At 41.4% G+C, this 26,671-nt stretch overlaps 1 protein-coding gene across 1 annotated transcript in view; it reads right to left on the reverse strand.

Moving 5' to 3' along the window:
• The window catches only part of SHC2 (SHC adaptor protein 2), a 91,144-nt gene that overhangs the window by 11,884 nt on the left and 52,589 nt on the right, over nt 1-26,671 (reverse strand). The window contains exons 5-11 of the mRNA XM_073660715.1: nt 26,186-26,239; nt 26,044-26,095; nt 15,148-15,274; nt 12,382-12,568; nt 12,157-12,223; nt 11,695-11,859; nt 5,987-6,282 (exon numbers count right to left, since the gene is read on the reverse strand). Coding sequence (XP_073516816.1) covers nt 5,987-6,282; nt 11,695-11,859; nt 12,157-12,223; nt 12,382-12,568; nt 15,148-15,274; nt 26,044-26,095; nt 26,186-26,239 — 948 coding nt within the window. The remainder of the gene's footprint in view (nt 1-5,986; nt 6,283-11,694; nt 11,860-12,156; nt 12,224-12,381; nt 12,569-15,147; nt 15,275-26,043; nt 26,096-26,185; nt 26,240-26,671) is intronic.

The following is a 26,671-nucleotide window of genomic DNA, read 5'->3' on the forward strand; positions in this document are numbered from 1 at the left end:
TAAACACACGTTACTTTTACATATAGATCCACACGACGGTATTCACATAGCACATCTGTTGTGTTCAGGGCAGGAACAGGGTAAGACAGTCCACATCCCTACATGTGTACCATACAAAGCTTAGTGTGGACCTGGCCACAGACTGCACCTTTTGTTTTGCAATGGGTGAAATCACACAGAACACTGCCGAGATCAGATGGTTTGACTGATTTTAACATGTCACCCATGACAAGAAACTAGTCAAACTAACCATTATCGACAAGTCGTTCAGAACTTGGCCACCTGAGATCTCTGATGTATAAGCCAGCTGAAGCCTTTTATTACAACAGCTCATGAAATGGAAGGATCGGAAATGGAGAAGCATTTTCTTATTTTATCATCCACATTAGTTTTAGCCTCATACTACATTTTCTTTCAGAGATTGAGTGTAAAGTTTATATTTGTTTAAAGGGTTTGTCCACTACTGGACAACCCCTAACTGACGGGCCAAGCAATGTGAGATAAATGCATAGCTCCCAACCGTCCCTTACTCGGTAGGACTGTCCCATCACTGCACAGCTGTTCTCCCAGCTTCTATATATACTCACCTCTCTGATGTTTTCATCACTTGGGGCGTGGCTGCTTGCTGGTCAGTGAATAAATTAAATTATATTACTTACCTCTTCTTACATGATCTCATCTCCTCAGGACTCAAACTCACATCCAACAAAGAGCTCGGTGTCCAGAGGTTGTAGCACAAACCACTGGGCTACAGCTGTCAATGATGATGGCTCTACATTGCAGGCAATGAATCCAGAAGCAGTTCATACAAGTCCATAGAAATACATTGTGTATAACAATGTATTTTTATGGTGCCTGTATACTGAGCTGAAGAAACTTATTTTTTTGGTCCTTTAAAAGTAGTAAATTTATGAACAATTACAAAAATGTATTTTTTTTTCTCTGAGTCCCTGGTCTTGAATCCACAACCTTGAGGCTATGTGCCCACGATGCAGAAATGCTCCGGAGTTTTCCTGAGCATTTCTGCATCTCCCTGGCAGAAAAAACGCATGCAGATTTTACATACGTTTTTCCTGCCAGGGACAAGCGGAAGAGAAGCGTTTTTCACATGCGATTTCGCATGCGGGTTGACAAGCGCTTTCCAAGCGATTTTAACATTACTTGGAAAGTGCTTGACAACTTGGTCACACTATATAAATCCATGCAACCTTTTAGACCATCGCGAGCTGCCGGAGAGCCAGGTCACTATGGACCATCAGAAAGTGAGTATAATGTTTTTTTTATTTTAAATTCTTTTTTTTTTACAGGTACTATGGTTCCCCGGTCTGGAGGAGAGTCTCCTCTTCTCCAGACCCGGGTACCATCCACACATTGAATCGCTTAATATCCGCATGTGCACATGTAGTCATGCGGATATTAAGCGATTCAATGCAAGTCAATGGCGGCGAAAATGCTGCGATTACGCAAAATAATTGGTAGTGCTGCGGATTTTTCCACAATGATAATCCGCAGCATGTGGACAGCACATGTGGATTATCATTGGGGAACATTGCAGACCTTCTACCAAGCGTTTTTTAAGTGTTTCTGAGGTGGAATTTCTGCTGCGGAAACTCTTAAAAAACGCATAGAGGGCACACAGCCTAAAACATTATTGATACAGACATTTAAGCTGCTGAGCCACAAGCTCTAGCAATGTCTCTAGGAGAATTCTGTCTACTTGATTTAAACTGATGGAAATACACTGCTATGTACAATGTATGCATTTTTATTCTACAGGGAGAATAAGAGATTTTTTCAGCCAATAAAATTGCTAAAAAAAATAATGAAAAACACTTGATAATGAAAAAAAATATTGTAATTTTTAATGCCTTTTATAAAAAATAATGAACATCACAAATCAGCAAATAACATGGACACATTTGGTGTCCCTGTAATCGTAACGACCCGCACAACACAGCAATCAGATTATTTACGGGGATCGGTAAATGATGTAAAAAAATGGCATGATTGATACTTTCTCTCTATTAAACCCATAAAAAATGTAATAAAACTGTAACGCTGAGGCCGTGTTCACACGTAGCATAAATGCTGCGTTCTTTCTGCTGCTTTTTTTCTACAGGTGTCCGCACCAGACGACACAATAACAATCTTCTCTGATTATTGTGTGTCTGCGGCGTTTCTTTTATGCATTTTCCCTTTATTTGATGAGATTTTGGGGCAGATATGAAACAGAGTTTTTAACCCTTTTTTAACAGTACAGAAAAGCTTTGATTCTGCACTTAAAAATGCTGCGACGTTTTTTTTCTTCATGCATTTTTTTCAGAAGAAGCCTATAGAGAGAAAATGCCACAACCACAGAGTTCAGCAGCGTCTTCAGACCACAGAGGGTGGAGATTTCATGGAATCACGTCCACTTTGCTTATAAATTTAGACCGTGTTCACATGTAGTGTAAATGCTGCGTATTTTCTGCTGCTCATTTGCACAAAAATTCTGCTGTGTTTAATTGTCGAAGCAAAGTGGATGTGATTTCATGAGACCTGCGCCCGCTATTAGAATTCAACAAACAGTATTTTACATTATTTAGAAGTTAGTATTTCTCTATAGGCTTGTCTCTCCACATGTTTTTACAGGTGTTCTTCCTTTCCCTTTTCTTTCCTTGCCTTTCCTATTCCTTTTCTTCCCCTCCTACCTCTTAAATGTTTTATATATAAGGTATATTACATGTGTATCGTAACCCCTTTTCCTTTCCTATGCTGTACATACCAATCTTTTTAATTTTTCTTCTATCCCTTCAATTTTCTTTAATAAACTATATTTTTCCTTCCCCTTTCTCATCCTTAACTCTTTCCATCCATTATTTTGCCTTTATCTTTCATCCCTTTAAATTTGCTTTTATTTTGTTCTTGTTTGCTTCTATATTACTGTGTATTTATAATATGTCTCCCGCCTTTTTCTATATTACTGTGTAGTTATAATGTGTCTCCCCCTTTTTCTATATTACTGTGTAATTATAATGTGTCTTCCCCTTTTCTTTACCCCATTTATGTAAAAAATCCTTAATAAAAACTACTTTAACAAAAAAGGTGCCCACTATGCGCCCAAGGACGCCGCCGAACTGTGCGGTTTTGGTGCTTTTTTTCTCTCTAGATGCTTCTATGTGGAGCCTAAAAAAAACTGTTGATACTTTATTAAGTGCATAATCAAAGCTTTTCTGTACTATAAAAAAACACATTAAAAACGCGGCTTCACATCTGCACCAGAAACGCATGAAAGAAGGGGGAGAAGATTGTTATTGTGGAGTTTGGTGCGGACATCTGCATAAAATAAAAAACACAGTATTTCTGCAACGTGTGAACATGGCTTTACAGACACAAATAAGCCAGATGTCATATAGTGAAGCTACATAAAGATGAGAAAGTTCTGGCGGCTCCGACTGTGAAGGAAGGAACAAAAAATAATCCATAGGTCCCAACTAGAGATGAGCAGGACGCACAGATGGCGTAGTGCCAGCGATGGGTGACCAAAAGCCGCTGGGGATGCCGAATGGTTAGAGATTCACGGCCTCCTGTCCAGCCGCCAGGTATTACTGATCTGAATGCTGGACTGGAGTCACGTGAATCCATCCCCTCATCTCTATTCCCAACTGTCCTGGATACAGCGGACAGTCTTGGATTTGGGTCTACAACCTGCAGTCTCGGCCGTCTGCTGAATTTCCCTCACTGCCAGCGCCCCTCTGACAACTCCTCCTGCCGGGGGAGAAAGAAGGATAAATGGGTGTGGATTGGGGTGTGGCCAGGGGGGTGGCCAAAATTTGCGGTGGCGCGCTATGCGCGACCCATAATGTGTCCCTCTTTCTTTTCTGAAAAAGTTGGGAGGTATGGATAAATGTAATAAAATGATGCTGAACTCCAGGACTGGTGCCTGTCATCTGTAGCCAGCGTTACATATTCCAGCAGACAGGCAGGGGACACAGCTCTGACTACAGAGGATTGTCACAGTTCTGAGAGATGAGTATCATATTTTTACTTTTCTTACATCACTGGGCCTATTAATAAAGGGATGCCCAGTAGTGGACAACCCCATTTAATTACAATATTGTGGAAGCTGATATGATTATTTTTCCGTAGGAAACTGCCTTTCATATTCTATACAATGAATATCCCTGCAATTGATGCTTCCTTCTAATTGGAAATGAATATTGAAATATGTGAATACAATTCTCGTAATGGCATGCAGTTCATGTTACAATGAAGTCCTTTCAATACTCTAAGGCCGGTTTCACACGTCCGCATATCTCCAGTACCGGAAAAACCAGTACCGGAGATATCCGTGTCCCGTGTGTTCGAGTGTCTTACACGTGTGGCAACAGTGTGCCGCATCAGGATCACACGGATGGCGCCTGGGAATCAGCGCTCCAGTTAGCGCAGTCTTCCTTCTGTGAAGAATGGAATCCGGTATACTGGTGAAAGTCACTTGTGGTTTCTGAATAGCTCTAACTGGGGACAAAATAATAGTGTTCGGCTGCCAATGTAACCAAAACCCCACCCTCTCAGCCAGTGGCGTAACAACCGGGTCCGGAGGGTCAGGGGCCTGGCAGGTGAGGGCCAGGGCCCGCCAACGCCAGCAAAAGCTTCAAGGACGCACATACAGTTGAATTGTATTGCGGGCGTGGGTCCGCGCACCACAATAAACGCTGCCAGCCAATCAGAGGCCAGCAACTGACGTCACGTTCACGTGACAGGGCGCATGGCAGTGACGTCACACGCTCCCGTCGCATGCCAGAGTCAGCTGCTGGCTTCTCAAGAGGAAGTGAATGGCGCGAGAGCGAAGGAACGGTGAGTATTTTTTTTTTTTTAAATATGGGGTGCATTATACTACTATGGATGACAATGGTGTGCATTATTCTTTATAGGATGACCATGGGGGTGCATTATACTTTATACGATGACTATGGTGGTGAATTATACTACTATGGATGATTATGGGGGTGCGTTATACTTTATAGGATGACTATGGGAATGCATTATACTTTATAGGTTGACTTTGGGGCTGAATTATACTTTATAGATGACTATGTGGGTGCATTATGCTACTATGGATGACTATGGGGTGCATTATACTGTATAGAGCACTATGGGGTGCATTATACTTTATAGAATGACTATAGGGGTGCATTATACTACTATGGATGATTATGAGATGCATTATACTTTATAGGATGACTATGGGGATGCATTATAGTTTATAGGGTGACTATGGGGCTGAATTATACTTAATGGATGACTATGTGGGTGCATTAAGCTACTATGGATGACTATGGGGGTGCATTATACTTTATAGGATGACTGGGGTGTATTATACTACTATATATGACTATGAGGGTGCATTATACTTTATGGATGACTATGGGGAGAATTATACTTTATGGAGGACTATGGGCTGTGCATTATACTTTATGAAGGATTATTGGCTGTGCATTCTACTACATGGATGACTGAGCTGTGCAGTATATTATATGGAGGACTATGGGATGCATTATACTATTTGGAGGACTATGGGAGGTGAAGTATACTTCTTCTATGGAACCCCATGACTTCTATGTACGACCCTGGTGAGTATAATAGTTTATTTTCTTCTAATCATTAAAGAACAGCGGCTCTGCAAGGCAAATATGACACAGATGACACTCATGTCATAGGTTGCCAACCTCTGCTCTAAATAAGGGAAAAATGATTATTCTTAATGAGAACATGCAAAATGAATCATCTCATTATACACATACATTCCAACTGTCTAGATTTTTTGGAAACCATCAAAGTAAATTTGTGTTTTCACAGAAATCCCAAAGTTGCCAGTCGCACAGATGGTACAGATCGATAGAGAGATAGAAAGTCAGTAGCACCATGCACAGGTAGGAGACGTCTGAGGCTAGAGATCGATACATGGATGATAGGGAGCACAAAACGCAAATAAAGCATTCCTTACCACTCCTTCAGGATCTACCAACAGGAGATGTTTAGGTTGTCCTCTGTGCATGCCGGTCAGGACATACTGGCCTGGATTAGTAATACTGTCTCTAACCAAGAAGTCACCATCTCTTTGAAGAAGCTTCTCTGCTTCCCTCCTGCTCATTTTACCCTGGTACCATGGTTCTCCTTTCAGTTGTTCTTCTGTGGGGGCAACTGGTGCTCTCCTAGTTGGAGGACTTGGCCACTGGTCTTCTAACTTTTGGGACACTGATAAACCAGACTCATGAAGTTTTAAAGCATCTTCAAATGGTCCTGGTGAAAAAAAAATCTAAATATGTTAAATTAATGTCTTAATTGGTTGGCTTTATTATTAATAACACATTTTCTAATGCATCTGTAATGAAAAACAGTAAATACAGCAACACAGCTGCATAGTATGATCACAATACGTTTTCAGATAATGCTAATTCATAGACTTTTAAATAAGACACAAGACCCACTGATATGATTGTACATTTCAGATGATAATAATAATGGTAATACCCACAAAACACATTTTATTTGGCCAAGTGAACTGAATTTTTCCCAAACCACACTCAAACGTTTGCTAAGGTCTTATTACACCCATTGTGCTTAGCAATTAAAATTGTTATTTTGTTTGCATTTTTTGTGTCTCTACTGTTGTCATCTCACAATTTATGAGGTAGAAGATCACCTACCCTTATGTACCATGTTAAAGGGAATTTGTCAGCAGGTTCATGCTTACCAATCTGAGGTCTGCATAAAATAGGGAGAGGGACACTAATTCTAGTGCTGGGTCACTTACTGGGCTTCTTGCTTGAGGGGACAAGACAAATAAGGGAAATGCTCCATATGTAGAATATTTCAAGAAGAAAAAGTACAAAGTACAAAAAATCGGTAGAACAAAACTGAAACTTGCCACCACACACAGGCACACATTTTGCCAATGTTCTCATAAGCTGCAGTAGATAAAACACTGTGTTACCAAAAGTACAACAAAGAGCAGTCTAAAAACACACACCCCAGGAATCCTGTGGGCAACTCCCACTCGCTAAAGATTATGTAGAGCGTATCATTACCCCGTGAACAATGCCTCCTTGTAAAGACCATAAAAAGTAGAACTAAATAAAAATACCCATATCTCCGGAACCATATAGTGCATTTCTGAAAAAATATAATATTCAGGGAAGTAGCTGGGGATAAAATAAGAGCAAAAACTGTCCTCTTTGGCCACTCTTCTTTAATGAGAACTTGTCAGTTGCTCAAACAAATTAAGTTAAATACCTTGCACAAATCCCTGAGCTCCTCTGATTCTGTCACTCTTTTCTGTTCAGCACTGCATTACTCCATCGCAGAGATATTTACATTTGTTGCTTTCGGAGTGCAGTATGTGAAATCTCTGCTTGCAAAGCAACTGGGCATTTCTTAACCGTCTTCTTTGGGGCATATGCTTTCACCACTCCCTCTTAAACACTGCCATTCACAGCTTGGCTGCTGATTTAGCAGTGTAAGGCTATGTGCACACTGTGCATTTTTGATGCATTTTTGCAGCTTTTTTTCAGTGCAGAAATGCACCAAAAACGCTAGGTAATCCGTGTGCCATGTAATGCAATGACAATCCTGATGTGCTGTGCACATGGTCAGGAATTTTCCTGACAGGATTGTCATTGCGTTTACATCGGCAGCATGTCCATTCTTTGTAGCGTTTCTGCAGCATTTTCCATCCATTGAGTTAATTGAGGTATAAATATACTTGTGGATTTGCTGCGGCTGTTTGCTGCATATTTGACTGACTCAATTCACGTCAATGAGTCAAAAACTCAGAAAGAATGGTACCCGGGTCGGGGAAGAAGACTACTCCTCCCATTATCCGACCACCGCTGCCATTGATAACAGCGGGAGCAGGCGCAGCTGTGGGGAGAAGCAGTCTCCTCAGCCGGCGTCTGTGCATGTGTTTTAAAAAATAAAAAAAAAAGTAAAAATCTACATTAAACTAAAAACACCTTATTCTCACCTGTCCGCTGTCCTCTTGATGTCCCCTGGCGACCCGATCACCCAGCAGCCGCCAATACACTGACTGGAGCGCGCTCGCTCCCAGCAGTGTACATCGCTGCACTGCCGGGACTAAATTCACTGGAGTTCATCAGCTGAAGATTAGCTGAGAGCTCCGGAACCTCCCTTTACGGCACTTGTGCTGCGTGAGAATGTTCCCATGCAACACTATTGCAGTAAATGAGGTCACCGGGGCTTATCAGCTGATCTTCAGCTGATGAACTCAGGTGAACTCAGCCCCAGCAGCAGCGATGTACACTGACAGGAGTGGTTGCAATAAATATGACCCGTGTCACTGTGGGACACTGGGATTACATCATGACGGTGGACAGGTGAGGGATATGGTTGTTTTCTATTTTTGTTTTTTTCACAGGAGACAAGGGATTTGGGGATTAGGCGTTAGGTGAATATACAGTGTTTTTTATTTTTACATAAATTATTTTCAATAAAAGACTTTATTCTGGCCGTGTCTTTATTGAAAAAGCATCGAAAACCTTTACTATGGGGTTAGTAATAGGGGCGTCTTATAGATGCCCTCCATTACTAACCTGGGCTTCATGTCAGTCGCCAATACAAGACTGACATAAACCCCAACCCTATTACCCCACTCGCCACTGCTACACGGCAGTCGCAGGAGCGGAGGCTAAGCACCTGATTTGGCACATCTTATGGATGCACTATTTCTGGGACTGCTGAGAGCTGATATTATTAGCTGCGAAGGGGGCTAATATCCAGGGCCACTTCCCTGGCTATTAATATCAGCACGCAGCTGTCTGTTTAGCCTTTTCTGGTTAGATTTTATAGAGAGACCCTACGTCAATTTTTTCTGGGGTCCCCCTTTAATCTAGCCAGTAAAGGCTAATAAAACAACTGTGGGCTGTTATTAATAGCCAGGGAACATTTTTGGCCAATGGCCCCTTCCCCAGTTAGTGATATCAGCTCCTAGCAGTCAGCTTTCCCTCTACTGGTTATGAAAATGACCCGGGTGCCCACGCCATTTTTTAAAATTTTCGGTTATGTGCCTACGATCCAGACATAGCAGCGCTTTGGACGCAGCATATTTTTGCTGTGTCCAAAACGCTGCGTTCTATTGAATGCAGGTATATCAGCATGTGTTCAGTGAACCATGTGGATTTACTGCATTTAATACATTCAAGTGCTTAAATTTATGTTATGGAGACTAGTGACTCCGCAAGAGAATTTGACATGAGAGACGTACCACATGTCAGTGTCCTCTGGTGATCCGCAGCCTCAGATGCACACATAGTGGACATGGTATTTGTAGAAATACCATCCACTATGCTGTAACATCTGGACGCTGCGGGTTTGATGCTGCATAAATAAGCAGCTTCAAATCTTCAGTGGCTCCTGATCGTGGGAACGTACCCAAACTCACCCACAGCATGTCAATTTCTGTAGCGGATACGCTAGTCTCCACTGCAGATTTTGACAGAGTGAAATGTCATTATATGTGGTGGATTCACATGTATTTACAACAAAAGTGCGGCATTAGAAAACAGCGTTTTGGATGCAGTGAAAATACGCTGCTTCCAAAGCACTACTGGTTGCTGATCGTGGGGATGTAGCAGCTAAAAAAAAATCTGTGAGCTGGTATTAAAAGCCAGGGAACATGTTTGCCTATTGGCACCATCGTAGGCTAAAAATAGCAGCTGTCAGCTGCCCCAGAAATGACTTGAATGGGAATGCTAATGAGATTGGGTTTATTGGATTAGCTGACACCTAGCCCTTTTGTTTAGTGATGACAAGATGTCAGTCAGACCCTTTCATTACTAAACCTAATTAAAATAAAGTTAAGAGTTAAATAAACACACACAGAGTAAAATACTTTATTTGAAATACAACAGACACATTCTTTAATCATTTAAATTAACCAATATAATCAATACAGGTCTGACGGTAATCCAAGGGTTAAAGCGATGTCCCACGTTTCTTTTTTCAAATATCTTTATTTAGCTCCAAAAAGCATTCATTGATGTACAAAAACCCATCAAAAACACATCAAAATCGCGGCAAAATGCGTGCTTTTTTCTGCAGCATTTTTCCTGCCAGGAGATGCAGAAACCTTAAGGAATTTTCTGCATTCAAATCCTGAACGTGCGTACATAGCCTAACAGTCTCAGATGCATCCGAGCTGTGATTTGCAGCGTCTGTGAGGAAGGGGTGAAAGCACACAAAGTTAGTCTGCAACAGAGATTTCACATACTGAGCTTCAAATGCAACAAATGTGATTATCTCTGCAATGGAGTGACGCAGTGCTAAACGGAAAAGACAAACAGACCTCAGGGATCTTTGCGAGGTATTTAATTCCATTTATGTGAGCAAGTGACAGGTCCTTTTTAAAACATGTCCCTATAAATTCTATGTGGCTGTACTATGTAATAAAATAATAAATAAATAAAGTTAAAACAGAGCTTCTGCTGCATGCAAATTACTACTGAGAAGCCTGGTGGCAGTACTACTATTCTGAAGAGTCACAGTAACCAGGCACTAAACACAGGCTTTCTGGCATGATTGGGATACACCATCACAAAGCAGCCTCCATGCTCCATGGTTCTTCATTGGTAATTTGCCCAAAGCACATGTTTATAATACAATGCAACAATACAGAATATATACATTTTTATAAACCTATTGCCTTCCAGTATAAGCTAAAGGAAGTGGTCTAGAAAATGTCATCATAGGTTCCCGTAAATCAAAGGCAATGTATCGCATACATGACAAATGAGAATTTTTTCTCTTGCAATTAATAGTAACATTAGCATATGCTTTCTAGAAACCTGTTTGGATATGCAAATCTAGAATCAGGAACACTATTGTTACTGCTGTTGATGCATCCACCATTCATTTCATTATGGAACAGACTTAAAGGAAAGCTGAACTATTCAAGTAATTTTTATATCTCTAATTTTGACAGTATAGTCCAGTCTCCCTTTCCTAGATATCCATTTGTGCTAATACTGTGTGGTCAGTTCTCTCTGTTACTACACACATATCTACACTATACCACTCTTCTAATGCATTTGATGTGTATTGTTCCACATATCTCAGACTGTCTCAGTTCCTTTTCCAAGGGCCAACTCCCTCTGTCTACATATACTGACGAATGTAGCCATTACTGATAATGGCCCCAGCGAATTACACGTTAACTGAGTACAGTGTGGAAAGGTAAATCTAATATAAATTCCACTGTCTGGTTCTTGTGAACATTAACATTGATGCAAAACTTTTCAGATTTAAGTAAGAAAACAGATAGATAAATGTAAAATAAAAATATAGATGCAGCACCAGCAATAAATAATAAGGTGCATAGCCTACCAGGTGCAACCAGTCCTCGAATATATTCCAAAAAATAGAGGCAGCACTCCAAAAGGGAAAATAAAAAATATTTAATGGCCCATAGAGGCAATGGTGACGTTTTGGTCCAAATGAGAACCTTTCTCAAGAACACTGTTTGAGAAAGGTTCTTATTTGGAATAAAACGTCACCGTTGCCTCTATGGGCCATTAAATATTTTTCTTTTTTCTTATATTGGAGTGCTGCCTCTATTTTGATAGATAGATAGATATATATATAGATAGATATGGGGTAGATAGATAGATAGATAGATAGATCGATCCTATATACACTTACTCATATCAAAGATATCCTTCTTGGGACTATCCTCTGGGATCATATAGGGCTCCTTTTCTGTATTTAGCCCATCAAGAGTTCGTGTGTTGACATACATGTGTTCCTCATAGTCTCTTAGCCCTAAAGCACGACCATTGCTTCCATGGAACATTTCATTTGTTGGCCCTGATAAAAGAATATGTTAAGAATCTGGAAAATGCATGTTTCAAATTCATAGCCCAAAGATGGATATAGCAGTGGTGATTAATGGTAATGATTCAGAGAATTTTACAATCGTAAAAAGGTGTTTTCTGGGATAAAATAAAATTTCTGCAGTGCCTCTATGGCATTGCGGGTAGCTGAATCCCAACAGTGTGTAATATGCACTCTGTCAGGATTCCATGCTGTTGACTGCTTGAGTGGTTGTCTCATGAACTTAAGTATCCAATTTGCAAAATTCTAAACTTTTTTCAGTAATCTTACCATGGTCTTCCAGTTCCCACTGTGATCCAGATTGTGTTACTGGTGCTCTTCTTGCTGGAGATCCCATCTACAAAGAGAAATAAGATAAAGAGGGAGGCATTAAAAATGTAGATATATGCATGGACATAGTACAGAGTGATACCATTCTTCATACTAACTGAGGCGGCTAGATTTGCACTGTTGCATGTATTTTTCAGGTTACATGTACAAGTAGAATTAAAGTACCTGTGTCCACTGTCCATTACTGATTATCTGTGCGCTTGGCTGGTTTGTTGCACCCGGATCCCTGACTCTGCAGTCTTGTACTCCTCCGAGAGGTGGTTCTTTACCGGGTATACTATTGTAATAGTTGTGTTCGGAATTATGATCCTCCTCAGCTGCCCAAGCAAGCTCTTCACTCCCAACCACTATCCTTTAGAGACAAATGACACAAAAAAGTGACCATATATGCCTTCCCCAAGTGATTGTAGAAAAACTGAGTGGGTATTATAAAGCAAGTAGTAAACCTGTAGGTGCATTGTCGATGTGCATTGTTTTCATATGGATTTTTATGGAGGATTACCCAACTAGGCATGGAAACGTTATAGATTGGTACATTTCACATAAAATGGGTCATCATGACAAAAAAAAGCCAATTTTTACTATTATTTTATACCTGCATCTCCCCTTAGTAATCCTTTTCTTGTTTATTTCATTTTTTTAATACGTCATAGAGAGGTAGCAAAAAAGGGCCTTCTCATTCAATGTGATCAATATGCAATTTTTTTTATAGTCTTTACCAAGGCGTCTGTGCTCACAAGGTTACTGACCCCTAGGAAGACGCTGCATGCGAAACACGCGTCAGGGGTGTTCTTCTTGGCTGAACATCACACAGATCTTGCCCCTCTTGACTTCGCAATGTATTTTGCAATCACTATTGCTTTACTCCTATTTAGGATTCCTTTTATATTTTATTGACCAGTTGGTTATACTAGCATAAGGATGTTCTGGCGTAATAACTTTGTAGAAGTTCATTCCATTATTTATTTACACGAGTTATTAGATCCTTTTGCTAAACAAGATGTTTTTCTTCTGCATTTTCCTTTGAAGTTTGCTATTTATCATGTTCTTTTGCAGATTTGTTATTATATTGACTGCATAACATGTATCTACTTGCCAATATAATTTGTTCTTCTTTAGCCTGATTAGCTGTTGTCACTTTGGCACTGAGGCTCCCTGTGCGGCCTAAAGGCCCTGTCACACTAAGCGATGCAGCAGCGATCCCGACAACGATACGACCTGTCAGGGATCGTTGCTGCTTCGCTAATACATCGCTGGTGAGCTGTCAAACAGGCAGGCTCACCAGCGATCAGGGGAGCAGCGACATCGTGGAAAGAATCGTTCCACGATGTCCTGCTCCCGTTACCAGCCTGCTGCTTAAGCAGGAGCAGGCTGGTAACTATGGTAAACATCGGGTTACTAAGTGCGCGTGTGCCCCTAGTAACCCGCTGTTTACCATGGATACCACTCTGCTACAGTGCGCGGGAGGTTACCGTTCACCTTAGCAGAGTCGTATCCATGATAAACATCGGGTCACTAGGGGCATACGCGCACTTAGTAACCCGATGTTTATCATGGATACGACTCTGCTAAGGTGAACGGTAGCCTCCGCGCACCGTAGCAGAGTGGTATCCATGGTAAACAGCGGGTTACTAAGTGCGCGTGTGCCCCTAGTAACCCGATGTTTATCATGGTTACCAGCCAGATCGTTGGTCCCGCTGGTCACACACAGCAATGTGTGCTGACCAGCGGGAGGCCAACGACCAAAAAATGGTCCAGGACACTTTGCAGCGATCAGCGACCTCACAGCAGGGGCCTGATCGCTGCAAAGGGTCACACATAGCGACATCGCTGGTGAGGTCGCTGTTGCGTCACCAAAACCGTGACTCAGCAGCGATCTCGCCAGCAATATCGCTATGTGAGACGGGGGCTTTAGCCTTCTATTTGACGTCCTCTTTTTAAGAATTTTTTTTATCTTGTTTGTAATTCATCAATAAAGATTTCTATTTTACTTTGGCTGCTATACTCCTTGTTCTTTGTAGGTTTTCCGTATTCCTTGGGGAGGGCCTATGTATTATATGGTCAAGTTTAGGTATTTAATTATGGAAAGATACGCCCCTAGAGAATCCTGTGAGCTCTACCTACTTAGTAAAGACAATAAAAATAAGCATATTGGTTGCACTAAAAAAAAAGAAAGGTTAATAACTCTGGAGCTGTATAAAAAAATACTCAGGGTAGCATCAGGAATTAAATAACTTTCAAAAGAAATAAAATAAAGAAACTGGAGCACTGAAGAATATTTAAAGTAAGGGAAAAGTCACAAGTAATTTGTATATTAAAGGGGTTGTCCAGGACGATTTCTTTTTTTTTTTTATATGGGCCTAAGAACTAACAGGCAGGTGGTAGCTACATACCTGCTTGCTGTGCCAGGCAGGCACCGATCTCCACATGCACAGAGCGGTCACAGACTACCCTTCCGGTGATTCAGTGGTTTCAGCTGATGTCAAGTTGATAGAGCAGCTGTCTTTCTTCCGTTCCGCTACATTGATGGGGCATGAATGAATGCTGCCTAACTGCGGGGAGCCGGCTGTGACTCAGCATGACGCCGGCAATCACGCCCTGTCGACAGAGAAGCCCAGAAGAGGAAGAGCTGCTCTGTTGATATGGAGCAGCTGAATCGTCAGCAGGAGCGGTCAATGACTGCTCTGTGCTGGCACCGGGTAGAACAGGCAGGTGGTTAGCAACTGCCTGCCTGTTAGTTTTTAGGCCACTAGTAAAAAAAAATAGTTCAGGATAAATCTTTTAACAATTAGGAGGCAAAAACATAACGTGTACATAAGCCAAGTCTTACCTACTCTTCATTAGATCAAATATGTATTTTATAGATAGAAATAGAATATGAATTGAAGCTAAGGACTAAAGAATGTGGATTAAATTGGGTTTCCATCGTACCTGTCTGGGGGTGCTGCCACTTTGGGGGGACTGTGCAGGAACTGTTTGAACCTCAACTCAAAAGCTTGTCCTACAGTGCTGATTACACTTTGAGCCAAGCCATCACAGCACTCCAGAATGTGGCAGGCTGCGGATGATTTAGGAACACAAGGGGACAGATGGGAGGACAGGGATGGTATAAAGTAGGACAGTGAGGGTGGTTTAAGAGACAAAAACACACATTAACACCAAGATGAATTAAACAGAAGGTCTGAGGTATGAAACAAGGAAAGAAAATTATGGACAGATGGTTATATGTTGCCCATCATGTGTCACCTTGACTTGTGGAAACCGTTCTTTTCCCTACTAGCATCATCATTCACCATCTTTCTCATCCCGTCCATCTACTTGTGGCACTTCTATGACTTATACATCACAAAATCATAGTCTACTGCTTAATAACAGTGGGGAAGATATATCAATCTGGCGCAGGTAAACAGGGAACAGTCGCCCAAAACATCCACTCTGATGCTGCTTTTATTACCCAAAGGCATCTGAAAAATGACTAATGACAAATAACTTGGACAATCTTGCCCACGGTCTGCCATGCCAGTTTCTACTAATCCACTGATATTTATTAACCAGCTCAGCATTGCTTGGGTTCTAGAATTGAACTGGATTCTTTAAATTAAATCTGTTGCCACCTAACCTGAGAGCAGAGTAAAGTAGAAACAGAGATCCTGATTCCAGTGATGTCTCACTTACTGGGCTGCTTAGTGCAGTTTTGATAAAAACAGCAGGATATTATCACTAGAGGACTAGTAAACCTGCTGCCTGGTAGTCAAGAACTCTGCATGACCCCGCACCCAGCACTGATTGGCAACTTCATGTGTAGACTGTACGTGGGCAGAAAGCTGCCAATCAGTGGTGTGGGCAGAGTAATAGTACAGAGCTTAGTATTCAGAGAACTGCTAGATCTGCAGAAGATAGAACAGTGAATGTATGAAAATGACATCAAGCAGCCTAGTAAGTGGCATCACTGGAATCGAGGTCTCTGACCCTACATTGTGCTGTTGTTAGAGGGGGTAGCAAAAACCTGGTGACAGATTTCCTTTAAATAGGTATTCACATACAGTATTTTACTTCTATTACCTTTAATTTTTGTTCAAAGAGGAACTTTCACTGGATTTTTTATATATTTTAACTGAGTACCTCATCCAATTGTCTCTGCTTCACTGATTATGGAACACCTTTTGGTTTTTTTTCTGTGCCCCTCCAATCCAAAGTTTTACCCCTGGTAATAATATTGCAAATCTTCCATTAACCAACTGAGCATATACCACAAAACTGTGGAAACTTTCTGTTTCTCCTTTTACGTTAGCCAATCAAAACATGGCCGTCCCCACAAAGAAGTTCAGTGTTACACGCCTGGCTGTTAAAGGGAAAATTTCCATCTTTATTATTATCAGGGGGCGTAACTTTGGAGCAGAGAGGCATAGAAGGAAAAGAAAAACTGTTCCAGAAACAATGGAGAAGTGTCTGGCACTCAGTTTAAATTAATAAAAAAAACAGTGACTGGTCCTCTTTAAATAAAATCAAATTGTTATTTTTTTATAATTATCTAGGGAATGCAGATGAGCTCAAATTGAGTTCATTTTATTTGTACTAATATTAATAATTGAATTTTGGTAAATGAAAAAAAAACATTGTAATAAATAAAATCTACAAATTGATAAGCCAGACAAAATGATTAAATTACCACAGTTTATTTCAGTTGAATATGTGGGAATATGTTGCCTACTGTATATGTTTGACTAATTAAAATCATACAGTGAAATATATTTTTTCTAATCTAACCTATTTAAGGCTATGTGCCCACGATGCAGAAATGAAGCAGAAAATTTCTGCAGCATTTCTGCATCTCCCTTGCCAGAAAAAACGCATGCAGATTGTGCATGCGTTTTTCCTGCAAAATACACGCGTATTCACATGTGTATCCACATGCGTTTATGCATGTGGACTGACAAGCACTTTCCAGGCGATTAGCATCACTTGGAAAGTGCTTGACAACTAGGTCACACTGTATAAATCCATGCAAACAGCATGGATTTATATAGTGTGACCGTAAAAAATAAAGCTATACTTACCGATCCCCCGCCGCGTGTGCTGCAGCGCTCGTCCTGGCTCCTTCCGGGTTGCCGGCATTTCGCGAGACAGCCTGCGGTCACATGACCGCGACGTCATCTCAGGTCCTGGAAGGAGAAGCGCTGCAGGGGCCGCCGGACAGGTGAATATAAACTTTATTTATTATTTTATTCTTTTTTTTACAGGTACAATGGTACCCAGGTCTGGATGAGAGTCTTCTCTCCTCCAGACTTGGGTACCATCCGCACATTGAAACGCATATTATCCGCTTGTACAAATGTACAGACACGGATTATATGCGTCTCAATGCAAGTCAATGGCGGCAATTCCGCTGCGCTTCCGCAAAATGAATGAACATGCTGCGGATTTATGAGCGCTGCAGAAACGCTGCGGAAAAATCCGCAGCATGTGCATTGACATTGCGGAATGCCATTGGGGACCATGGGGTGCGGATTACCATGCGTTTTTGATGCGTTTCCGCTGCGGAAATTCCGCAGCGGAAACGCATGAAAAACGCATCGTGGGCACGCAGCCTGAGGCTATGTGCCCACGATGCAGAAATGAAGCAGAAAATTTCTGCAGCATTTCTGCATCTCCCTGGCAGAAAAAAACTCATGCAGATTGTGCATGCGTTTTTCCTGCAGAATACATGCGGATTCACATGCGTTTCCGCATGCAGATTGACAAGCGCTTTCCAGGCGATAGCATCACTTGGAAAGTGCTTGACAACTAGGTCACACTATATAAATCCATGCAAACGGCATGGATTTATACAGTGTGAACCATAAAAATTAAACAAATAAAGCTACAGTCATGGCCAAAAGTATTGAGAATGAGACAAATAGTAATTTTTCCAAAGTTTACTGCTTCATTTTTTGTAATGGCAATTTGCATATACTCCTGAATGTCAAAGAGTGATCAGCTTAACAGCAATTACTGTACTTGCAAAGTCAATATTTGCCCAGAAAATGAACTTTAACCCCCAAAACACATTTCAACATCATTGCAGTCCTGCCTTAAAAGGAGCAGCTAACATCGTTTTAGTGATTGATCCATTAACACAGGTGTGTGTGTTGATGAGGACAGGGCTGGTGATCAATCAGTCATGATTAAGTAAGAATGACATCACTGGACACTTTAAAAGGAGGCTGGTTCTTGGTATCATTGTTTCTCTTCAGTTAACCATGGTTATCTCTAAAGAAACACGTGCAGCCATCATTGCACTGCACAAAAATGGCCTAACAGGGAAGAGTATTGCAGCTACAAAGATTGCACCTCAGTCAACAATCTATCGCATCATCAAGAACTTCAAGGAGAGAGCTTCCATTGTTGTCAAAAAGGCTCCAGGGCGCCCAAGAAAGACCAGCAAGCGCCAGGACCGTATCTTAAAACTGTTTCAGCTGCGGGATCGGACTACCAGCAGTGCCGAGCTTGCTCAGGAATGGCAGCAGGCTGGTGTGAGTGCTTCTGCACGCACTGTGAGGCGGAGACTCTTTGAGCAAGGGCTGGTATCAAGGAGGGCAGTAAAGAAGCCACTTCTCTCCAGAAAAAACATCAGGGACCGACTGATATTCTGCAAAAGGTACAGGGAGTGGACTGCTGAGGACTAGGGAAAAGTCATTTTCTCTGATGAATCCCTTTTTCGATTGTTTGGGACATCTGGAAAACAGCTTATTCGGAGAAGAAGAGGTGAGCGCTACCACCAGTCTTGTCTCATGCCAACTGTAAAGCATCCTGAAACCATTCATGTGTGGGGTTGCTTCTCAGCCAAGGGAATCGGCTCACTCACAGTCTTGCCTAAAAACACAGCCATGAATAAAGAATGGTACCAGAATGTCCTCCAAGAGCAACTTCTCCCAACCGTCCAAGAGCAGTTTGGCGCCCAACAATGCCTTTTCCAGCATGATGGAGCACCTTGCCATAAAGCAAAGGTGATAACTAAATGGCTCATGGAACAAAACATAGAGATTTTGGGTCCATGGCCTGGAAACTCCCCAGATCTTAATCCCATTGAGAACTTGTGGTCAATCATCAAGAGACGGGTGGACAAACAAAAACCAACAAATTCTGGCAAAATGCAAGCATTGATTATGCAAGAATGGACTGCTATCAGTCAGGATTTGGTCCAAAAGTTGATTGAGAGCATGCCAGGGAGAATTACAGAGGTCTTGAAGAAGAAGGGGCAACACTGCAAATATTGACTTGCTGCATTAACTCATTCTAACTGTCAATATAACCTATTGGTACTCATAATATGATTGCAATTATATTTCTGTATGTGATATAAACATCAAACAAACACTAATAAAAACCAGAGGCCAGCAGATCATGTGAAAATATAATTTTGGTGTCATTCTCAAAACTTTTGGCCATGACTGTATACTCACCCCCGAGGCCCCGGTGTGTGCAGCAGCGCTCGTTCCTGTCTGGTTCCCGGCTGCCGGCATATCGCGAGACAGAGCGGTGAAGGGCCTGCGGTCACATGACTGTGACGTCACCGCAGGTCCTCAAGCGATGCCGGCATTCAGAGAGAAGCCGTCGGACAGGTGAATATAAACTTTATTTGTTATTTTATTCTTTTTTTACAGGTACAATGGTACCCAGGTCTGGATGAGAGTCTCCTCTCCTCCAGAACTGGGTACCATCCGCACATAGAGACGCATAGAAGCCGCTTGTAAAAATGTACAGTCGCGGTTTCTATGTGTCTCAATGCAAGTCAATGGCGGGAGTTCCGCTGCGCTTCCGCAAAATTAAATGACATGCTGCGGATTTTTGTACGCAGCATAAACGCTGCGGAAAAATCCGCAGCATGTGCATAGAACATGCGGAATCCCCTTGGGGACCATGGGGTGCGGATTACCTAGCGCTTCACAAGCGTTTATGCTGTGGAAATTCCGCAGCATAAACGCTTGAAAAACGCTACGTGGGCACCCAGCCTGAAACTGTTTTTATTCCGATTGTAGATTTTCTTTTTTCATTTATTTTCTGTGCATGATTATGAGGACTCATTGTTAAAGGTACATCTACAAGTACTGTAGTTATACCACTGAAACAATTAACAGACAGATATGTCATTGAGCTTGTTCATATAGTAAACAGAATATGGATACACTTATATTCTGTACATTATTAAGTCACCACGTATATACAAAATAATCTTATGTTTTGTTTTTAAACTGTCATTTCAGAAAATGGCATATCATCATATTTTATACTGGGATTGCTGGCATAATTTTTATCTGGGGTTTGGTGATGTAATGCACTGGGTATATTAGAAGAGGCTTGTCTTGTACTGGGTATATTAGATGGGGAATGTTATGTGCTGAGTTTATTAAATAGGGAGATGTCAAGTACTGGGTATACTTAATGGGGATGTCATGTACTGGGTATGTTTAATGGGGATGTCATGTACTAAGTATATTAGCAGAGGCATGTCATGTGCTGGGTATATTAACTAGGGGATGTCATGTACTGGGTATATTTAATGGGGATGTAATGTACTGGGTGTATTAGAAGAGGGATGTTGTATTGGGTATATTAGAAGATGGATGTTGTATTGAGTATATCAGATAGGAGATGTTGTGTAATGGGGATATTAGATGAGAGATGTAAAGTACTAGGTATTTTAGATGAGAGATGTTATGTACTGGGTATATTAGATGACATGTCATGTACTGTGTATATTAGATGAGGGATGTCATATGCTGGTTATATTAAACTAGCTATTGAAACCAGTCTATTCCCGGGTTGCGAGCATTTTTATTAGTATATGGTCCTCCATCCAGGTATATGCTCCCCCATCCTGGCATAGTCTCCCCCATCCTGATATATGCTCCCTCATCCTGGTATATGCTCCCTCATCTTGGTCCCCTATCCTGGTATATGATCCCCCATCCTGTTATGTGCTCCCCCTTCTGTGTATATGTGCCCCCATCCTGGTCCCCCATCCTGTTAAGTGCTCCCCCATGCTTGTACATTCTCCCCCATCCTGGTCCCCCATCCTGCTATGTGCTCCCCCAGTCTGCGCCCCCATCCTGTTATGTGCTTCCCCATCCTGGCCTCCCAATCCTGTTATGTGCTCCCCCATCCTGGTATATGCTCCCCCATCCTGTTATGTGCTCCTCCATCCTGCGCCCCCATCCTAGTATATGCTCCCCCATCCATCCATCAATTAAATAAAAGAAATATCCTACTCACCTTTCCATCACTCCCCTGCAGCGCGTCGCCTGTGTTATTTTCCTAAAATGGCGCCGGAATCAGCGCCTGCATAGTGCGCTATCCGGCGCCATTTTAGTGAAGACACATTTGCAGAGCGTATTCAACAAAATGGTGCCAGAGTACACGCGTGCGCATATCGCACTGTTCGGCGCCATTTTGTTGAAGACACACTGCAAATGAGTCTTCGCTAAAATGGCACTAGATAGCGCACTATGTGCATGCGCCGATTCTGATGCCACACTCCTCCCCTGGCCTCCGGCCCGAACAGAGGCGCCGCGACAACACTCCTTCCAGTCAGGTGTGTGCTTACGGTGCCTACGCATACCACGAACTCCGGTACAACACTCCCAATCCCTCATCCCTGTCTGGGATGTGTTCCTTCTTCCTAGATCCAGACTGCGCAGGGGCAGTCTATAGAGGCTTCAGACAGACAGACACTTGCCTGGCTATATTATAGATAGGGGATGTCATGTACTGGGTATATTTACTAGGGATGTCGTGTACTAGGTTTATTAGAAGAGGGATATCACACTGAGTATATTACATAAGGGATGTCATGAGCTGGATATATTCAATAGAGAATGTCATGTTCTGGATATATTCAATAGGGGATGTCATGTACTGGGTATATTTAATAGGGATGTCATGTACTGAGTATATTAGAAGAGGGATATTGCACTGAGTATATTACATAGGGGATGTCATGTGCTGGATATATTCAATAGGGAATATCATGTACTGGGTATATTAGATAGTGGTGTCATGAACTGGGTATATTAGATGGGGATGTTATCTATTGGGTATATTTGATGGGGTATGACATGTTCTGTGTATATTGGGGGAGGTCATGTGCTGGGTATATTAAATAGGGGATGTCATGTACAGGGAATATTAGATGAGAGATGTCATGTACTGTGTATATTAGATGAGGGATGTCATATGATGGATATATTCAATAGGGGATGTCATGTACTGGGTATATTACATAATGGTGTCATGTACTGGGTATATTAGATGGGGATATTATGTATTGGGTATATTTGATCAGGTATGTCATGTTTTGGGTATATTCAATAGGGGATGTCATGTACTGGGTATATTAGATAGTGGTGTCATGTACTGGGTATATTAGTGGTGTCATGTACTGGGTATATTAGATGGGGATGTTCTGTATTGGGTATATTTGATGGGGTATGACATGTTCTGGGTATATTGAGGAGGTCATGTGCTGGATATATTAAATAGGGGATGTCATGTACTGGGTATATTAGATGGGGATGTTCTGTATTGGGTATATTTGATGGGGTATGACATGTTCTGGGTATATTGAGGAGGTCATGTGCTGGATATATTAAATAGGGGATGTCATGTACTGGGTATATTAGATGAGAGATGTCATGTACTGGATATGTTAGATGGGAATGTCATGTACTAGGTATATTACAGTAGATGGGGGTGACATGTACTGAGTATATTATAAAAGGGATGTGATGTACTGAGTATATTAGATGGGGAAGTTATGTACTGGGTCTATTAGAGGAGTATGTCATCTGCTGGGTATATGGATGGGGTATGTCATGTACTGGGTATATTAAATAGGGCTTTCATGCCTTGGGTTTAATAGATGATGATGTAATGAGCTGGGTATATTGAATAGGGTATGCCATGTACTGGGTATATTAGATGGGGTATGTAATGTACAGGGTATATCAGATGGGGATGTCATGTGCTGGATATTTTAGATGGGGATGTCATGAGCTGGATATATTAGACTAGGATGTCATCTACGGGGTATTTCATGTGTTGGGTATATTAGTTAAGGATGTCATATACTAGGTATATTAAATGGGTAATGTACTGGGAATATTAGAAGAGGGATATTATCTACTGGGTATGTTAGATAGGGTATGTTGTATGGGGTTGTTGTGTACTGGGTACATTAGATAGGGAAGGTCATGTACTAGCTATATTGGATGGGGATGACATATACTGGGTATATTAGATGTGGATGTCTTATACATACTTGGAATATTAGATGGAAATGTTCTGTACTGGGTCTATTAGAGGGGGGTGTCATAAACTGGGTATAGTAGTTGGGTATAGTCATGTACTAGGTATATTAGATAGATGATGTCATGTACTGGTTATATTAGATTAGAGATATCATGTATTGGGTATATTAGATGGGGGATGTCATGCACTGGGTGTATCAGATGGGGGAAGTCAAGTGCCGGGTATATTAGATGAGCATGTTGTGTACTGTGTGTATTAAATTTGGGTTATGTCCATACTTGGACCCGCAGAAGTGATTGGATAGGTGCAAAACGGCTGTTGTCCTGATCCATCTCCCCATTCCCCTCGCTTTTCTAAAAAGATTGTCCCGCCACATGAAATAAAGGACATTATTTTTAATTAAATGGTGAGTGCTGATTTTTCTATTTTTTCTATCGATCATACGAATTTGTGAATTTTTTTCTTGCACCACCGTTTGAATAATTGCGAAGGTATGCTCTTAAACAACAGGTATTCTCTTTAACTGATGATGTGTTAGTGTCGTTTTCTTTCATAAATTGTTCTTATGTAATGAGCAGTATTAGATAGAGATGTCATGTACTCGTAAAAGATGGGGATGTAAAGTACTTGATATTAACAGGTCACATTGTGGATTCTCCAAGTTGTAGGTTTGGGTGAGCAACATGAACGTGATGCAATGGTGTAGCGGAACATGCCTTGATAGACAACGAGTGGATGATTGAGGACCAAGACAGCTGAGTTATCAGGACAGCAGGCAAACAAGCGGAGCAGGTACAAAACATGAAGCTGAGCCAGGTTTGTGGATACACACGGGAACAGTGACTGTATAGGACACTGGTATCTTCCAGCAGGGTTGCAAAGGGAGGTGACCATAGGAAAAGGGAACCAGGTGCAGTACTTGTGTCGGGACAGGTGAGTAAAACTTGGAGGTTATTATATAACTGATGACATATACTAACAAATTACAGTGTTGTCACCAGTAGCTAAATGGCAGATGAGCAGAGACCTGGCTGTGATGCTGCTGAAAAACCCTTTGGTCATGTAAATCTGGCAGGGTTGTCAATTGGCTTCATAAATATTGATTGTTAAGTGGTTGAAGAACTTTTATGGTTGCTCAGTTTTGCAGGTTTACTCAGAAAATCGTATGGTAACTAACATTCATTTGTTTTGAGGTGGAGAAACATTGCTGCACACTATCCAAAGCCCAGCAATAATTATGCAGGTGTCTATGAATTAGAATAAGACACGTTCATGATACTTGCAAGGTGCCATCTCCTTAAATACTCCACTCAGAAGCTGCCTAGGCTTAGAGGGAGCATTGCCATGGACCCGCTCTGGACTGCTACTTTAATTGACCTTACCAAAGTAAACACTCCTTGATTAGAGGTGGATCGATCTGGATATAGCAATGATTGTTGATCACTTTGGGAAGACTATCGTTTTAAGACAATTATTCTAATGCCAATAACAAGTTTGCTAAGCCTTGCAACCACCTTCTGTTAATTATATTGTAAAATATGTTAAAGGACTGTTTTTTTTCCTGTTAACAACAGCAAAGCTCTATGCCTAAACTCTTAAGTGTAACCACTAACCTCTGTTCCTTTATTCTGATGTGTAATTGCCTTTCTTCTGATCTGTGTCTTTGTTATAATGCCTCCACTCTAAAGTGTGACCGCCATCCTCCGTTCTGTTACCCTCATGTGTAACTGAAAAGCACTGTGCTCTAATATTGTGTGTATCTGACAAGACTGTGCTCTCGATGAGAGACTATAACCAAGCTATGTGTAGCTACTACCTAACAGCGCAATACAAGTGAATAGTTCTGGCCTAACTCAGTACAAACTGAAAATACAGTTATGGTTGGCACAGCTAATGGATCATGTTACAAACAGGGCTGTGGAGTCGGAGTCGTGGAGTCGGTGTCCATTTTGGTGGAGTCGGAGTCAGTATAAAATGGACCGACTCCAACTCCTAAAATATATAATAAATTGGGTACAGTAGTTCAATGCAGTTTGTGGGGACTATTTTTCCATAAGAATTTGGGAAAGTTATGAAATGTCCTATAAATGTCTGTCCTATTCCAGGTCTAAGGGTCTAGACTTTTAGCGGAGATGAATCTGTGCTACAGTAAATTTATCACTTACACATGAGCCATGTATGAGGGAGTCGGAGTCATGGAGTCGGAGTCATGGAAATTGAGGAGTCGGAGTAGGAGGTTTGGCTTACCGACTCCACAGCCCTGTGTAAATGTTTTCATAGGAATTTGGGAAAGTTATGAAATGTCCTATAAATGTTTGTCCTATTCCTGATCTAAGGGTCTAGACTTTTAGCTGAGATGAATCTGTGCTACAGTAAATTTATCACTTACACATGAGCCATGTATGAGGGAGTCAGAGTCATGGAAATTGAGGAGTCGGAGGTTTGGCTTACCTGGTTACAAACTGCTTTTTTTCACAGACAGTAATAATGAAAATAAAATAACTTCATATTATGATAAAGGGCAATTCACATAATATGTACCTCTTTGGTTAATAGGGTCCTTGGCCACGTATGCCACATAATCTGTTGTATCCTAGCAAAGAAAAGGAAATATGATGGCTTGTTCTCAGTTAATTTCATTTCACTTGAAGTACATTGGACTGGGACTTGAAAGATTGCTTACCACATCCCCTCCTGATGCAAAGGAGATTGCTTGCATGTGATGATTAGCAATAACCTGTAAAAAAAACACATATGTTTTGAGTAGAACTGAATTTATATAGAATCATACCCCCCTGTGTGCATTGTCAGAGAGCAATATATACCAACTCTCACAGTGCATGTATAATACTTATATACTATCACTCAATAACATTGCCACCGCTCCAAGAAAAAAGTAATATATTTACACGTCACTCGAGGGCAAAGCTGATTATACTTTGTGAAACATGAGCATTGATCCCAAGGTGACTTTATACACTATCTGAACTAAACAGGCTGAGAGAGTCAGGAAAAAAAAACACTGGGGCACATTTATCAAAGCAGACTAATTCTTAGACAGTGAAAACTTAGAATAGACAGTCTGAACCTCTTAACAATCGCCAATACGTCTTTTAACGGTGGTCACTAAAGGGCCTTATTCCTCAGTGCCGCTTCTTTACGGCACTGA

Source organism: Phyllobates terribilis, unplaced genomic scaffold (genome assembly GCF_046119375.1).
Source record: "Phyllobates terribilis strain yellow unplaced genomic scaffold, ASM4611937v1 Scaffold_1__5_contigs__length_1240528914, whole genome shotgun sequence".
Taxonomy (NCBI): domain Eukaryota; kingdom Metazoa; phylum Chordata; class Amphibia; order Anura; family Dendrobatidae; genus Phyllobates; species Phyllobates terribilis.